Here is a 17,900-nt window from a genome sequence, read left to right as displayed (position 1 = left end):
GAAGGTGGGGGTCTGCTCTGCCTGTGGCCTACTAAAGAGTCTATACTTCTTTAATTATTGCCCTTGTTTTTGGTGTTTCAGGGTTGGTCCACAGGACTCAGGGAAGGAGAAAAAAGTATAAAAATTTCTTTTCTTACAAGAATTCCAAGATGTGTCAGAGTTGACCAGAAGCATAGAGAAGACTACATAGTCAAGTACCCCCCAGGGGAATGTGGTAGAATTGGCAGTCTATTGGTCTCTTTGTAATGTCAGACTAAATAAATCACTTGGAGGCTGACATTGGCTCCTTCCCTTCCCAGGAGACAGATCTGGCCTAAATACAGAGATGCCTACAAGGAAGACCTAGGATCACAATCGTTCTTAGCACATAAAACTCTTCTTCCAGGTTCTAGAGAAAGTGGCCACTCTGAAAGCCAAAGAACTGCAGAGTACTCCTGTTGGCTCAGGTTTCATATTGCTCTGGCAATTCAGGTTCCTCTCATCTTTGCCATCATTTTGTGGATACCAACACACAACATGTCGTACCTGGCCAAGGTACAACAGCCTTGGCCAGGTATGAGAAGTGTCCATTACTGTTGTTTGCTCTATCTTGCACAAAGATGCCAAGTAAGGCTGGAGCAAAGGCCTTGGTGATACTCTTGCCTTGGACAGACAAATGGCAGTAGTGCAGCTAGTCCCTCAGTTGCTTCTGTTTGTATTCCAAAGGCAGTAAACACAGACGTTCAGAAGCCCTTTATAATCAATATGTCAAATATCTGAAATTATTCCCCAGCTCTGACAAAACTTGCCTTCTGGGTGTGGAAACAAAACAAGAATTTGTGATTACTGCTGACCACATCTAGAACTGCCTTGAGGCTAGCCGTGAGAGACTTGAAACCACAATTTTCACTGAGGATCTAAACCTCAGATCACATTTGCTTGGGGCTACTATGGGGTAAGGTGATATAAAGGATGTAAAAAGGATGTTGCAGATGCTCATGAGACCAGGTTTTGTGGCAAGCTAGGGCCACCACTAATTCTCCACGATGACTTCTCTACAGGACTTGCTTAAGCACAGGCACGGGACCTACCAATAATCAGATGTGCACTCTACACAGACCGCACCCACCAAGAACAGGTCACAGTCTGTGACACAAACCCATATACACAGGTCGGAGAAGCTGGCATTTTGGTCCGTGCTTATTTAACAAATCCCCTTCTGCTGTGGGCAGTAGGACAGGGGGCTGGCAATACTCAGGTGAGCTGTGCCACCCCCAAGTCCAAAGCAGCAGCTCTCAGGCCTCTGCTGCTTCATGCCATTCCAAACATGATGGCTGGGCTTACACACCTATCTTACTGGAGGCCTCCCTCTCTGTGTTCCCTTTTCACTGCTATTCCATTACTTCCACAGGAGCTGGAGGCTGGCCCATCCACTCCAACCCAGAGAACAAGCAGAGGCTGCCACAGGAGATCCTAGGCTAGCAATCAGCCACAGCATCTAGATTAGCATGAAGGAAACACTGGCCAAATTAAAAGATGAAACTTCCAAAAGGTAAATCTCTGTGTATTCATGCCTAATCTTCCAAGGTTGTGTAAATAATTTTTTTTCTACCATCCCCCATCATTTGCACACATTTTTGTGAAGTCCAAACATAATTTGAAGTGAGGTAGGTAGTTTCTCTCTACTCATGCCGTTGTCCTTGGGGTGATGTTGGGGGCTGTGCCCTGAACGCACTTGTCTCCCGTGCAGGGGCAGTGTCAGGGCTGGCACCAGTGGCTAGTGGAGCTTCTCAGTTGGCTATTTTCTCAATCTCATCCAAATCATCCGTGTCCAATCGTTCTATCTTCTTATCTGGGGGAAAAATACACAGGTCTCTACCGTGCCCAGGAATGTGCCCCACCCCGGGCCACAGCAATCATTCATTCATCCCCAAAGGCTCCGGGTGCCTGAGCAGGGGGCAGCAGGGCCCCTAGTCACTGACAGCAACAGTCAGAGCCCCACGCCCCGAAGCCCGGTCATGGGGGAGCTGTCCTTGGAGTCCTTGGGTCCTGAAGTCTCCAGGTGTGGCCCTGAGAACTGCCATATGGTCAGAAAGGAGGGGAGTGTGCCAGGGACAGAGCCTCTCTTGGGGCTACAGAAGATCCTACCCCTTTCCTCACTCCACCCCCCTTAGTAAAGGGCACCAGGCACAGGACCCTCCCCGGGACTCACTAAAATGCTCCTGGATTCTGTTCAGGATGTTCATGCTGTGCTTGCTGTCCACCATGTTCACTGCCAGGCCCCTCTTGCCAAAGCGGCCTGTGCGCCCGATCCGGTGCAGGTAGGTCTCGTTGTCAGGGTTCCCGTCCTTGTCCACGGGAAGATCAAAGTTGATGACGACAGACACTTGTTCAACATCGATGCCTGCAGGAAGGAGAGATGGAAGCTGAGAAGACCAAGGACAGGAGACAAATCAGTCATGTGGTCCATCCATACAATGGAGCATGACTCAGCATTAAGGGAACTCGGCACTAAGAGATGTATATGACGTCAAGTGTAGGAAGCCAGATCTGAAAGGCCATGCAGTGCAAGATTTAGATGATGCCCAAAAGCAAAACTACAGGCACAGAAACCAAACTAGCAGGGGCCACGGGGTGGGGTGCAGGGAGAGGTGATGAATGAGTCCCTGAGAGTTGGAGACAGAGAGAAGTAAGGACAAGAGACAAAAATCACTGTTGTCCAAAGGTAAGTCAATGCATACCAACTTTGGTTAGAGGGAAAGAATTTGGGGGGCCGAGCATGGTGACTCATACTTGTAATCCCAGCACTTTGGGAGGCTGAGGCAGGCAGATCAGCTGAGGTCAAGAGTTCAAGACCAGCCTGGCCAACACTGCAAAACCCCGGCTGTACTAAAAATACAAAAATTAGCTGGGCTTGATGGTAGGCGCCTGTAATCCCATCTACTCAGGAGGCTGAGGCAGGAGAATCACTTAAACCCAGGAGGTGGAGGTTACAGTGAGCTGAGATTGTGCCACTGCACTCGAGCCTGGGCTACTGAGCGAGACTCTGTCTAAAAAAAAAAAAAAAACTGGGGGGACAGGCCAACTCTGGGAATTGGGTACAAGAGAGGGCACATACAGGCATATAGCAGAACCTGGAGGAAAATAACAAAACTGGCAGGTGCCAACAAAATTATGAAATCAGTCAGTAAGCCTCCAGGAGACACAATGTTCTGGAGATGGGCGCCCTTGGAAGGCAGGCTCCGTTCTCTACCAGTCAGATGCCTGTACATTTCCTTCCACCAAGTCAGGACTCCTGGCTTCTGTGGGAGTTTTTATCACCGGAGGGAAATGTAGTCTCTCCTAGAAAGGAATATTGTCACCAACCCCACCGATCTCCCTGAGACCATCTGACTTCCCTGTGTACAAGGATTTCTAGCTCTAACTGGGCCTGGGACCCCGAGCCTGGCAGACCAGGTGGGACACATCCTCTGCTCACCACGGGCACACACGTTGGTGGTCACCAGAACCTTCTCTTTGCCCTCTCGGAAGCGCTCAATCACCGCAGCCCTCTGCTCCACCATCATCTCCCCACTCAGCAGAGCCACCTGGTGGCCTTCTTTTGAGAGCTCTGCTGCCAGCCAACTAGCTGTTTTGCGAGTCTGTAGTGAAAAGAATTGTTTTATATGAACAGACCTGTTAAAAACAAGAGGAAGACAACTGCAAAAAAGTGGCTTGCCACAATTAAAATACATGAAGGCGCTGCTAAATCCAGTTAGGAGGTTAGGCTTAAAATTTATCAGTGAAGTATGGTGGTACATACCTACAGTCCAAGCTACACACTTGAGCCCAGGAGTTCAAGGCTGGCCTGGGCAACATGGCAAGAACCCATCTCAAAAAATATTTTTTTTTTCAAATAGAATTTTCGTCATATGATTTCTTTCTTTTTAGATAAGTTACGTAACTGCTGTTAGTTTTTTATCTAGGGAGAGTGTGGTTTTAGCTAAAGATCTTCATTCCTAAATAGTCTATGTTCTTGCCAGATATGGTGGCTCATGCCTGTAGTCTCAGCGCTTTGGGAGGCTGAGACTGGAAGATCGCTCGAGGCTAGGAGTTTGAGACCAGCCTGCACAACAGAGCAAGACCCCATCTCTACAAAAATAAAAATAATTAGCCTGACATACATGGAGCACACACTTGTAGCCCTAGTAACAAGAGCCAAGGCTGCAGTGAGCTATGATCATGCCCCTGTATTCTGGCCTGAATGATAGAGCAAGACCCTATCTCAAAAACTAACAAACAAAAAATATATATATATTAAAATTGTATATATTTTTTGAGACAGGATCTTATTTTGTTGCCCACTCTGGAGTGCAGTGGCACAATCACAGCTCACTGCAGTCTCAACCTCCTGGGCTCAATCAATCCTCCCATCTGAGCCTCCCAAGCAGCTGGGACCAATAGGCACGCACCACCATGCCTGGCTAATTTTTAAAATTTTTATAGAGATGGGATCTTGCTATGTTGTGCAAACTGGTCTTGAACTCCTGGGCTCAAGAAGATCCCCCCACCTCAGCCTTCCAAAGGGCTGGGATTACAGGCGTCAGCCACCGTGCCCAGCCATATATATTTTTTTAATGATGAGGTCTCACTATGTTGTTGCCCATGCTGGCCTGAACTCCTGGGCTTAAGCGATCCTCCCACCTCAGCCTTTTGAGTAGCTGGGACTACATGTACTTGCCCAGCTTATATTCTTTTTTTGTTGTTGGGTTTTTTTGTTTGTTTGTTTTTGTATTGAGACGGAGTTTCGCTCTTGTTACCCAGGCTGGAGTACAATGGCACAATCTTGGCTCACTGCAACCTCCACCTCCTGGGTTCAAGCGATTCTCCTGCTTCAGCCTCCTGAGTAGCTGGGGTTATAGGTGCATACCACCACACAGGGCTAATTTTTTGTATTTTTAGTAGAGACAGGGTTTCACCATGTTGGCCAGGCTGGTCTTGATCTCCTGACCTCAGGTGATCCACCTGCCTTGGCCTCCAAAATTGCTGGGATTACAGGCATGAGCCACCGTGCTGGCTGCCCAGCTTATATTCTTAAAAATCTAAAGATTATTTCATTGGCTGTTACTTGGGGTTTTTTTCCCCCAGTAATCACTAAGAAGTGGAATCAAAGTCTCCCTCTTACAACTCATTAAAACCTTACAACTCATTAAAACCTTAGGAGAAGGCCGGGCGCGGTGGCTCAAGCCTGTAATCCCAGCACTTTGGGAGGCCGGTGACGGTGGATCACGCAGGTCAGGAGATCGAGACCATCCTTGGCTAACACGTGAAACCCCCGCCTCTACTAAAAAATACAAAAACTAGCCGGGCGAGGTGGCGGGCGCCTGTAGTCCCAGCTACTCGAGGCTGAGGCAGGAGAATGGCGAACTGGGAGGGCGGAGCTTGCAGTGAGCTGGAGATCCCGCCACTGCACTCCAGCCTGGGCTTAATAGAGCAAGACTGGCCTCAAAAAAAAAACCTAGGAGAACAAACCACTCTCCTTTCTTCCCACGGGCGCTCAGGCATCCAGTCCTCCTGAGCCCTGTGGGGAGCTGGCTGAGAGGGAGGGCCAGGCCTGCCACTGCTGCCACTCACATGGTGAAGATCATGGCTTGAGCAATGGTGATGGCCCCATAGAGGCTTACACAAGGCCTGGAACTTCTCGCCTCTGCTGCTGCACAGGACATAGTACTGCTTGATGGTGTCCAGGGTCTCTTCTCCGCCCAGTTTGATAATATTTGGGTCTTGGGACCACTTCTGGGCAAACTTCCAGACAGAGCTCCTAAAGGTGGCAGAGAAAAGCAGCATCTGGCAGTTCCTGGGCAGCATCCTGCAAGGGGAAGGCCCTGGCATGTGGCCCCAGGTGGCCCCCGGAAGCAGCGGAAGCACAGCCTCCCCAGCTGAAGTGGGTCTAGATGCCCAGGAAGGCTGAAGGGAAGGAGGAGCAGCAGGCCTAGGTGGGGACAGGGGTTGGGGGTCTCCTTTCTCAGCCCAGGCTGGAGGGACTGTGGTCAGTGCTGACATGGAAATGGTCAAACAAATGCTGCTGGAGAGCACGAAGACAAGTCCCTGGCAGAGGCCAGAGGAGGCCTGGAAGTGAAGGGAGAAGACACTGCAGATGGGGAGGCTGAGGAGTCCTCTGCCCCTCAGATCCCTACCTCTGGATGGGATGCCTGATCCTGGGTGGCCCTGAGTGGCTAATATCATGACATCAGTCATCCAGAACAAACACCTTTGATTTTCTCTTGGGATCAATGAACTTGAGCTTGGAGCACCAGTCCAGCACGGTCCCAGGGGTGCCAATGACAATCTGCTCGCTGATCTTCTGGCCTCTTTCCACTGTGGAGACCCAAGATGTTTTCCATGCATGGATATTTCTTTTGTTTTTTTTGTTTGTTTGCATTTTTTCTTTTTGTTTTTGTTTTGTTTTGTTTTGTTTTTTGAGACGGAGTCTCACTCTCTTGCCCAGGCTGGAGTGCAGTGGCAACATCTTGGCTTACTGCAACCTCTGCCGCCCAGGTTCAAGCAATTCTCCTGCCTCAGCCTCCAAAATAGCTGGGATTACAGGCACCTGCCACTGCACCTGGCTAATTTTTTTTGTATTTTTAGTAGAGACGGGTTTCACCATCTTGGCCAGGCTGGTCTTGAACTCCTGACTTGGTGATCCACCTGCCTCGGCCTCCCAAAGTGCTGGGATTACAGGCGTGAGCCACCGTGCCCGCCTCCATGGGTATTTCAAAGGCAAAGCCAGCTCTTCTTTCTGAGAAATTCTAAACCTATTATATATTTTAATGCAAATGTTTTGCTGTTTGCATTAATATATTAAGGAAACGTTAGGATAACACTATAGTATTTAATGGACATAAAACCAGACAAAATGCTGAAAAGGTAATCGGTACAAAAATACAATTAAAATAAGTAAGATCCAGTATTTGATAGCACAACTGAGTGACTACAGTCAACAATTTAATGTACATTTAAAAATAACTAAAAGGGCTGGGCACGGTGGCTCATGACTCTAATCCCAGCATTTTGGGAGGCAGATCACCTGAGGTTAGGAGTTCGAGACCAGCTTGGTCAACATGGCGAAACCCCATCTCTACTAAAAATACAAAAATTAGCTGGGTGTGATGGTGGGCTCATGTAATCTCAGCTACTTGGGAGGCTGGGGAAGGAGAATCACTTGAACCCGGGAGGCAGAGGTTGCAGTGAGCTGAGATTGCGCCACTGCACTCCAGCCTGGGCAACAAGAGTGAAACTCTGTCTGAAAAAAAAAAAAAAAACAGGCAGGGAGCAGTGGGTCACGCCTGTAATCCCAGCACTTTGGGAGGCCAAGGCAAGCAGATCACCTGAGGTCAGGAGTTCAAGACCAGCCTGGCCAACATGGTGAAACCCCATCTCTACTAAAAATAAAATTAGCCAGGTGTGGTGGGCACCTGTTGTCCCATCTACTCAGGAGGCTGAGGCAGGAGAAGCTCTTGAACCCGGGAGGTGGAGGTTGCAGTGAGCTGAGATTGCACCACTGCACTCCAGCCTGGGCAACAGAGTGAGAATCCGTCTAAAAAAACAAAAACAAGAACCAAAAAAAACAACCACAAACTAAAATTGTTTATAACATAAAGAAAGGATACGTGCTTGAGTCAATGGATACCCCAGTTACCCTGATGTGATTATTATGCATTGCATGCCTGTATCAAAACATCTCATGTACCCCATAAACATATACACCTACTATGTACCCACAAAAATTCAAAAATTAAAAAAAATGCTGGCCGGGCGCGGTGGCTCAAGCCTGTAATCCCAGCACTTTGAGAGGCCGAGACGGGAGGATCACGAGGTCAGGAGATCGAGACCATCCTGGCTAACACAGTGAAACCCCGTCTCTACTAAAAAATAAAAAAAAAAATAGCCGGGCGAGGTGGCGGGCGCCTGTAGTTCCAGCTACTTGGGAGGCTGAGGCAGGAGAATGGTGTGAACCCGGGAGGCGGAGCTTGCAGTGAGCTGAGATCCGGCCACTGCACTCCAGCCCGGGCGACAGCGCGAGACTCCCTCTCAAAAAAAAAAAAAAAATGCTGAAAAGACATAGTAAGGATATAAACAATTAGAAGATGAATCCTCTTCAGTAGCATTCTTCTCATCTCTGTAATCATCCAATTCTCTCTGAAGTATCTGATCTTTATTTTTTTTCTGTCAACATTTCTGTCAACAACAGACTGGGACACTTCCTCTTAGGCAGACTTTTTCACAGTTCTTATCTTTCTAATGCACTCTGCCCCTTCAGCTCTATCCTGGCATCTATTTCAAATATGTCAGTTGCTTTTATGTTAGCTGGGCGTGGTGGCGCACGCCTGTAATCCCAGCTCCTCAGGAAGCTGAGGCACGAGAATCACTTGAGCCCAGGAGGCGGAGGTTGCAGTAGGCCAGGATTGCATCCCTGCACTCCAGCCTGGGTGACAGAGGGAGACTCTGTCTCAAAAAAAAAAAAAAAAAAAAAAAAAAAAAAGGCCAGGTGCCGTGGCTCATGCCTGTAATCCCAGCACTTTGGGAGGCTGAGGCGGGCAGATCACGAGGTCAAGAGTTGGAGATCATTTGGCCAACACGGTGAAACCCCATGTCTACTAAAAATACAAAAATTGGCCAGGCGGTGGCGGGCGCCTGTAGTCCCAGCTACTCGGGAGGCTGAGGCAGGAGAATGGCGTGAACCCGTGAGGCGGAGCTTGCAGTGAGCCAAGATTGTGCCACTGCACTCCAGCCTGGGCGACAGAGTGAGACTCTGTCTCAAAAAAAAAAGAAAAAAAAAATCAGAATTTTCTACCCTTCTACTTTGAATACAAATTGCAAAATTTTAAATGATTATCTCCCAATAAGTTTCATTATATTATTTACTTTTCAGAACTGGCCTCAGTTTGGCATTCGGACATTGTATGCAGACTTGATTTTCATAAAGTCACATTTGTTTCAGAGATCCATAAAACTCAACCAAACCTCTAACATTTTTTTTTTTTTTTTGGAGATAGAATCTCATGCTGTCGCCCAGGCTGGAGTACAGTGGTGCTATCTCGGCTCACTGCAACCTCCCGCCCCGGCCCGGGTTCAGGCAATTCTCCAGCCTTAGCTTTCTGGGTAGCTGGGATTACAGGTGTGCACCACCATGCCCGGCTAATTTTTTTGTATTTTTAGTAGAGACAGGGTTTCATCATGTTAGTCAGGCTGGTCTCGAACTTCTAACCTTAAAATGATCCAGCCACCTCGGGCTCCCAAAGTGCTGAGATTACTGGCATGAGCCACCACGCCTGGCCAACAACACTTTTAAAATAACTTAAGTAATATTAGTTGTAAAACAAACTAGTGTAGAAAAAATTAGTAACAAAGAAGAATTAACAGAATAATCCCCAGAGTCAATAGCCATAAACATTCTGGGTTTTTATTCTGCTGATGAAGAGAAGTAAATTAGGTAATTAAACAAATTCAGTCCTGGCCTAGTGGCTCACACCTGTAATCCCATCACTTTGAGGGGCTGAGGCAGGAGGATTGCTTGAGACTTGGAGTTCTAGACCAACTTGGGCAACATAGCAAGACACTGTCTTTACAAAAAAAAAGAAGTCTTTACCAAAAAAAAAAAAATTTTTTTTTTTTGAGACAGAGTCTTGCTCTGTCGCCCAGGCTGGAGTGTAGTGGCATGATCTTGGCTCACTGCAACCTCCACCTCCCGGGTTCAAGTGATACTCCTGCCTCAGCCTCCTGAGTAGCTGGGACTACAGGCGCACGCCACCATGCCTGGCTGATTTTTCTATTTTTAGTAGAGATGGGGTTTCACCATGTTGGCCAGTATGGTCTCTATCTCCTGTCCTCAGGTGATCTGCCCACCTCAGCCTCCCAAAGTGCTGGGATGCCAAGGAATGTCCTGATGAGGTGCATGTCTGCAGTTTACTTTCAAATGGTTTGACAAAAATGTATACATTTATGTAAAGCAAATATGGCAAAATGTTAAGTTTTTGAATCTAGGTGGAAAAATACATGTGTTTATTGTATTATTTCAACTATTGGGTATGTTTTGAAATGTTTCAAAATAAAAAGAATTAGGTTGATGATTTAGGACCACATTCACATACTCACATTTATTGCCTCGAACAGCATAAGCTAGCTTCAGTTCAGGGTAAAATTTGCCCATTTGTTCAATCACTTTTCCTGTTTGGAGGGCGAGCTCATATGTTGGGGAGAGGCATAGACACTGGTAGGGAAAGAGTGCAGAGTGCAAATTCAAGACAATAGCTCTTTTGCAAAGGGGAATTACCATTAGGACTTAGCCACTCCTCCAGCTGAAGGTGAAGGAAAGAATATGTACATTAAAGTGTACACCATTTGATTCTTTAAGCTACAGCGTCATAAGCTAGAATTCTTAGGTGTCAGAACTCTGGGTAGATAAAGACACTTGGAAACAGACACTGGCCATTGCAGTACAAAACCTACCCATGAGCACGGATCTAAAGTTCCAGTTGGCATTAGCTTTCTTTTCATTTACTCAGAAAGCTCTCAGAACTTTCTAATGGATGACAGTTGCTGATGAAACAGGTTTTCCTGCAAGTAAAGGAGCCAGGCCTATAAGAAGCATTCCAGAACTGGCACACCATGAAAAAGGAAACAGGATTTTTACTGCTGTTAGAGGATATTCCACATTATTTGTGCTCAATTTAAGGAGTTTTAGTTTGTGTAAAAAGTAATGCATAAATGCATAGCTTGGCTTTTATTTTATTTTTTTGAGACAGAGTTTCGTTCTTTTTGTCCAGGCTGGAGTGCAGCGGTGTGATCTCAGCTCACTGCAACCTCCGCCTCCTAGGTTCAAATGATTCTCTTGCTTCAGCCTCCCAAGTAGCTGGGATTACAGGCACACACCACCAGGCCCGGCTAATTTTTTACTTTTAGTATAGATGGGGTTTCACCATGTTGGCCAGGCTGGTCTAGAACTCCTGACCTCAGGTGATCTGCCCACCTCAGCCTCCCAAAGTGCTGGGGTTACAGGCCTGAGCCACCGCACTCGGCCCACAGCTTGGCTTTTAATCCATCAAATGGAAATCCCCTCTATCTATGCATTAGTGGAAACCTAAATTCATAAATCCTTACCTGGGGGTATTTGTTTGCAGGTTCTACTTGGCTAAGCATGGCCAGCACGAAGGCAGCTGTTTTACCAGTACCAGACTGAGATTGGGCAATTAAGTTCTGTGGGCTGCACAAGAAACAAACTGGTTAGGAGCTTAAATCTCAAGTAACCTTTTTAGTATTAAAAATTCATTTATAGGAGACGCTGGAGTACAGTGGCACAATCTTGGCTCACTGCAGCCTCAGCCTCCTGGGCTCAAGTGATCCTCCTGCCTCAGCCTCCCAAAGCGCTGAGATTATAGGTGTGAGTCACTGCAATGGGCCTACTGATTCTTTTCAAATGTGAGTCAGCTCATGTTACTTCTCTGCCCAAAAACCTTCCAATAATTCCTCGTTTCATTCAAAATACAAGTTGAAACCCTCATAATGGCATACAGGGTCCTGCATGATTTGCTCCCCATTACACCTCAGCTCTCATTTCCTACTACTCTCTCTTTCTCTCCCTTACTTCGCTCCCCCACAGGGCCCCAGCGCTGCTCCGAGAACATGCCAGTCATGCTCTTGTCTTAGGGCTTCTGCACTGGCTGTGTTGTGCTTGGGACTACTGTCCCCAGATAACATGCTAACTCCCTTCTCTCCTTCAAGTCTTTGCCCAGATTTCACCTACTTCAGGAGATCCTACCTTAACCACTTGATTTAAAAGTGTAATCTGGCCGGGCGCGGTGGCTCAAGCCTGTAATCCCAGCACTTTGGGAGGCCGAGACGGGCGGATCACAAGGTCAGGAGATCGAGACCATCCTGGCTAACACAGTGAAACCCCGTCTCTACTAAAAATACAAAAACTTAGCCGGGCGAGGTGGCAGGCGCCTGTAGTCCCAGCTACTCGGGAGGCTGAGGCAGGAGAATGGCGTGAACCCGGGAGGCGGAGCTTGCAGTGAGCTGAGATCCGGCCACTGCACTCCAGCCTGGGTGACAGAGCGAGACTCCGTCTCAAAAAAAAAAAAAAAAAAAAAAAGTGTAATCTACTTTGAAATGCCTAAAAAATACAAGATGTAGGTTTTGGTAGCAGGGTAGGGGTAAGAGTGGCAAGAACCAAGTCTTGCCTTGAAGGTAGCAAGAAGCAGCCTCTGAAGCAGCTCAAGAAACAGGCAAGGCCAGGTGCAGTAGCTCATGCCTGCAATCCCAGAACTTTGGGAGGCCGAGGTGGGTGGATCATTCGAGGTCAGGAATTTGAGACCAGCTTGGCCAACAAGGTAAAACCCTGCCTCTACTAAAATTACAAAAATTAGGCAGGCATGGTGGTGAGCGCCTGTAGTCCCAGCTACTTGGGAGGCTGAAGCAGGAGAATCACTTGAACCCACAAGGCAGAGGTTGCAGTGAGCCAAGATCGTGCCACTGTACTCCAGCCTGGGTGACAGAGTGAGACTCAGTCTCAAAAAAAAAAGCAGGCAAGGTCAGGTGCGGTGGCTCATGCCTGCAATCTCAGCACTTTGGGAGGTTGAGGTGGGTGATTTCTTGAGCCTGGGAGTTCGAGACCAGCCTGGGCAAAATACCGAAACCCTTTCTCCACAAACGATACAAACATTAGCTGGACATGGTGGTACATACCCGTAGTCCCAGCTACTCGGGAGGCTGAGGTATGAGGATCTCTCGAGCCCAGGAGGTGGAGGGTAGAGGTTGCAGGCTGCAGTGAGCTGAGACTGCGCCACTGCACTGCGGCCCTGGTGACAGAGCAAGACCCTGTCTCAAAAAACAAAAAAATGGAGCAGCCGCGGCAGGCCAAAGAGATGGACAAGGAAAATGAGGTCTTCCAGTAGGAAAAAAAGGAAAAAAGAACAGAAGAAACATGTACTAAAAGTGAAGCCATGGGGAGGGCCCCCAGCCACAGGTGGAATTTAAAAATCGGGCAAAAGTAAGCTGTTCCTTGTGGGGACTTCTTCTTTTTTTTTTTTTTCTTTCTTGAGACGGAGTTTTGCTCTTGTCGCCCAGCTGGAGCGCAAAGGTGCGATCTCAGCTCACTGCAACCTCCACCGCCTGGGTTCAAGCAATTCTTCTGCCCCAGCCTCCCGAGTAGCTAGGATTACAGGTGCCCGCCACCACGCCCAGCTAATTTTTGTATTTTTAGTAGAGATGGGGTTTCACCATGTTGGCCAGGCTGGTCTCGAACTGCTGACCTCAGGTGATACACCTGCCTTGGACCTCCCAAAGTGTTGAGATTACAGGCGTGAGCCACCACACCTGGTCTTTTTTTTTTTTTTTGAAACAAGGTCTCACTTTGTCGCCCAAGCTGGAGTGCAGTGGCACAATCTCAGTTCACTGTAGCCGCCACTGCGCGGGTTCCACGCAATTCTGGTGTCTCAGCCTCCTGAGTAGCTGGGGCTGGTATGAACCACCATGCCTGGCTATTTTTGTATTTTTTTTTGTAGAGATGGGTTTCACCATGTTGGCCAGGCTGGTCTCGAACTCCTGACCTCAAGTGATTCGCCCACTTCAGCCTCCCAGAGTCCGGGGATTACAGGTGTGAGCCACTGCGCCCAGCCACCACAGTGGTAACTCTTTATTCTATTTCTGTTAAAACATCTAGATTCCTTGTCAAAACATCTGTTACCCCTTGTAGTTAGAATAAAGTGTTGTACATTTAATTTCTTTTTTATTTTTACCTTTTAATACTGATGAGGTCTTACTGTGCTGCCCAGGCTGGTCTCAAACTCCTGGGCTCAAGCTGTCTGCCTGCCTTGGCCTCCCAAATTACTGGGATAATGGGCATGAGCCACTGTGCCTGGCCAAATTTATTAAATTTTTTTTTTTTTTGAGACGGAGGGTCACTCTGTCACCCAGGCTGGAGTCCAATAGCGCGATCTCAGCTCACTGCCACCTCTGCCTCCTGGGTTCAAGCGATTCTCTTGCCTCAGCCTCCTGAGTAGCTGGGACTACAGGCACATGCCACCACGCCCAGCTAATTTTTTGTATTTTTAGTAGAGACGGGGTTTCACCATGTTGGCCAGGCTGGTCTCGAACTCCTGACCTCAAATGATCTGCCTGCCTCAGCCTCCCCAAATGCTTGGTTACAGGCATGAGCCACTGCACGTGGCCAAAATTTATTATTTTTATTTGAAGTAAAAAAAAGTGTCATAAAATTTGCCCTTTTATCCACTTTTAAGTGTGCTATTCAGCGGCATTAACATTTGTAATTTATCACCTGTTATATTTTAATAAAAATGAATTAGCTATATTTCAAACTAGAATGTAAGCTCCTTGTGGGCAGGAATTTTGTTCTGCATTGTTGACTAATGTATCCAAGTGCCTAGCATAGTATCTGTTATATAACAGGCATTCAATAAGTATTTGTTGATGATAAAAGGTACTAGATAATTCTAGTAATAATGCTGGTCTCTTCTAATATTGTCAATCTAAAAATGAGCTTCTTGGCTAGGCCCAATGGCTCATGCCTGTAACCCTAGCACTTTGGGAAGGCAAGGTGGGAAGCGTGCTTGAGCCTAGGAGTTCAAGACAAGTCTGGGCAAGAAAGTAAGACCCCATCTCCACCAAAGCCCCCCTGAAAAACAAAAACAAAAAAAGCCTGGTGTGACACCTCATACCAGTAATCCCAACACTTTGGGGGTTTGAGACCAATCTGGGCAACATAGCACAACTCTGTCTCTGATAGAGATATAAAAATTAGGCCTTGTGTGGTGGCTCACACCTGTAATATCAGCACTTTGGGAGGCCGAGGGGGGCAGATCATGAGGTCAGGAGTTCATGACCAGCCTGGCCAACATGGTGAAACCCCATCTTTACTAAAAATACACAAAAATTAGCTGGGCATGGTGGAGTGTGCCTGTAATCCCAGTTACTTGGGAGGCCGAGGCAGGAGAATTACTTGAACTGGGACCTGGGAAGCAGTGGTTACAGTGAGCCGAGTCTCAAAAAAAAAAAAAATTGTATAAAAATTAGCCAGGCATGGTGGTTTGCACCTGTGGCCCCAGCTACTTGGGAGGCCGAGGTGGGAGGATTGCTTGCGCCCAGGAGGCAGAAATTGCAGTGAGCCAAGATGGTGCCAGTGCACCTAGCCTGGATAACAGAGTGAGAAACTGTCTCAAAAAAAAAAAAAAAATTGGGGGAAGGCCAAGGTGGGAGGATTGCTTGAGGCCACGAGATCAAGACCAGTCTGGGCAACATAGCAAGACGCCCATCTCTATTAAATAAAGAAAATTAGCTAGGCATGACAGCACGGGCCTGTAGTCCTAGCTACCTGGGAGGCTGAGGCAGGAGGATTGCTTAAGCCCAGGTGCTCAGGGTGCAGTAAGCTATGACTACACTGCTGTACTCCTGCCTAGGTGACAGAGACCTTATCTCACAGAAAAAAAAAAAGTGGCCGGGCGCGGTGGCTCAAGCCTGTAATCCCAGCACTTTGGGAGGCCGAGACGGGCGGATCACGAGGTCAGGAGATCGAGACCATCCTGGCTAACACGGTGAAACCCCGTCTCTACTAAAAAATACAAAAAACTAGCCGGGCGAGGTGGCGGGCGCCTGTAGTCCCAGCTACTCCGGAGGCTGAGGCAGGAGAATGGCATGAACCCGAAAGTTAGCATCTACAAAAATATTAGATCCACAAATATAAATGATCAATATGAAACCATGTAATAAATACTCCATTTATTCACCCTAAGCATGCTTAAAGTCCCAAGCTAAAAAAAAGACACTATCCATCTGGAGAAAATGTCACTGTTACGACACAGAACAAAGAAAACTTGAGAAAATACAGACCCAAAATATCTATTTTTATTTTTATTTATGATTTTTTGAGACAGGGTCTCACTCTGTTGCTCAGGCTGGAGTGCAGTGGTGCAATCTTTGCTCACTGTAGCCTCAATCTCCTGGGCTCAGGTTACCTCCTACTTCAGCCTCCCGGGTAGCTGGGACTACAGGCACATGCCACCATATTTGGCTAAGTTTTTGTATTTTTAGTAGAGACGGGGTCTCACCATGTTGCCCAGGCTGCTCTCGAACTCCTGGGCTCAAGCGATCCGCCTACCTCGGCCTCTCAAAGTATTGGAATTACAGGCATGAACCACCACACTTGGCCTAAAATATCTATTTTTAGACAAAAAAAAAGATTCAGAATTTAGGATTATATGCAGAATTGTATATAATCATATAAAATATAGGATTAATCTGTATTAAATTTCCATCATGCTCTAGAATCTTGTTACTCAGAATGTGATCTGAAACATCAGCATCAGCATCACCTGCAAGCTTATTAGAAATGTTGACCCTCAGTCCCCACTTAGACCTACTAAATTCAGACCCTGCATTTTAATAAATGTCTATGAGATTTGTATGCTTGTGAAAGTGGGAAATGCCCTGCACCAGGAAACCACCTTAGTTACTGTATTATTCAGGTCTCCTAGAGCTGTTTGGCTTCTATTATATTTGACACAATGACTTTTATATATCAATACAATGAAATCATGGTGCATATACGATATAAATGTATATTTACCAACATAGGAAGATGATCATATAATTTAAAAACACAGCATATAAAACATTATTTATATGTCAACCTTTTTTTTTTTTTTATTTGAGATGGAGTCTCGCTCTGTCGCCCAGGCTGGAGTGCAGTGGCGCAATCTTGGCTCACTGCAAGCTCTGCCTCCCAGCTTCACGCCATTCTCCTGCCTCAGCCTCCTGAGTAGCTGGGACTACAGGCGCCTGCCACCACGCCCGGCTAATTTTTTGTATTTGTAGTAGAGACGGGGTTTCACTGTGTTAGCCAGGATGGTCTCGATCTCTGGAGCTTGTGACCCACCGGCCTCGGCCTCCCAAACTGCTGGGATTACAGACATAAGCCACTGCTCCCGGCCATATGTCAACTTTTTTTTTTTTTTTTGGAGACAGAGTTTCACTGATGTTGGCCAGCCTGGTCTCCAACTCCTGACCTCAGGTGATCTGCCCGCCTCGGCCTCCCAAAGTGCTGGGATTACAGGTGTGAGCCACCACGCCCGGCCATAAAGTTATATATATGGCCGGGCACGGTGGCTCACACCTGTAATCCCAGCACTTTGGGAGGCTGAGGCGGGCGGATCTTTTGAGGTCAGGAGATAGAGACTATCCTGGCTAACACAGTGAAACCCCATCTCTACTAAAAAAAATACAAAAAGTTAGTTGGCGGGCACCTGTAGTCCCAGCTACTCGGGAGGCTGAGGCAGGAGAATGGAGAGAACCCAGGAGGCAGAGCTTGCAGTGAGCTGAAATCTTGCCACCGCACTCCAGCCTGGGTGACAGAGTGAGACTCTGTCTCAAAAAAACAAAAAAAAAAAGTTATACGTATATATTTACATAGAGAAAAGTCTAGAAGTCTCCACTCCAAAATGTTAATAATGGAGGGAGAGGGATATTACAAATGATTTTTTTGTTTTTTGTTTTTGGTTTTTTTGAGATGGAGTCTCACTCTGTTGCCCAGGCTGGAGTGCACTGGTGTGATCTTGGCTCACTGCAACCTCCGCCTCCTGGGTTCGAGCCATTCTCGTGGCTTAGCTTCCTGAGTAGCTGGGACTACAGGAGCACACCACAACACCTGGCTAATTTTTGTGTTTTTTTAGTAGAGTCGGGTTTCATGTTGGTCAGGTTGGTCTTGAACTCTTGACCTCAAGAGATCCTCCTGTTGGGATTACAGGCGTGAGCCACTGCACCCACCCCCCACCCGCCCTTTTTGTTTGTTTGGTTTTTTTTGAGACAAACTCTCGCTCTGTTGTCCAGGCTGGAGTGCAGTGATATGATCTCGGCTCACTGCAACCTCTGCC

General features: G+C 47.2%; 1 protein-coding gene across 1 annotated transcript in view; it reads right to left on the bottom strand.

The window, feature by feature from the left end:
• Positions 1–1,522: 1,522 nt before the first annotated feature.
• Positions 1,523–17,900, bottom strand: part of LOC101008023 (ATP-dependent RNA helicase DDX19B) — a 38,195-nt gene continuing 21,817 nt past the window's right edge. The window contains 8 exon segments of the mRNA XM_031658632.1: positions 1,523–1,831; positions 2,192–2,383; positions 3,458–3,654; positions 5,593–5,639; positions 5,641–5,827; positions 6,156–6,336; positions 10,114–10,228; positions 11,119–11,221. Coding sequence (XP_031514492.1) covers positions 1,770–1,831; positions 2,192–2,383; positions 3,458–3,654; positions 5,593–5,639; positions 5,641–5,827; positions 6,156–6,336; positions 10,114–10,228; positions 11,119–11,221 — 1,084 coding nt within the window. The 3' untranslated portion in view covers positions 1,523–1,769.

This window comes from Papio anubis, chromosome 18 (assembly GCF_008728515.1).
Source record: "Papio anubis isolate 15944 chromosome 18, Panubis1.0, whole genome shotgun sequence".
NCBI classification, from domain to species: Eukaryota; Metazoa; Chordata; class Mammalia; order Primates; family Cercopithecidae; genus Papio; species Papio anubis.
Note: the sequence above shows the minus strand (reverse complement) of the source record. Positions and strands in the feature narration are given on the sequence as shown.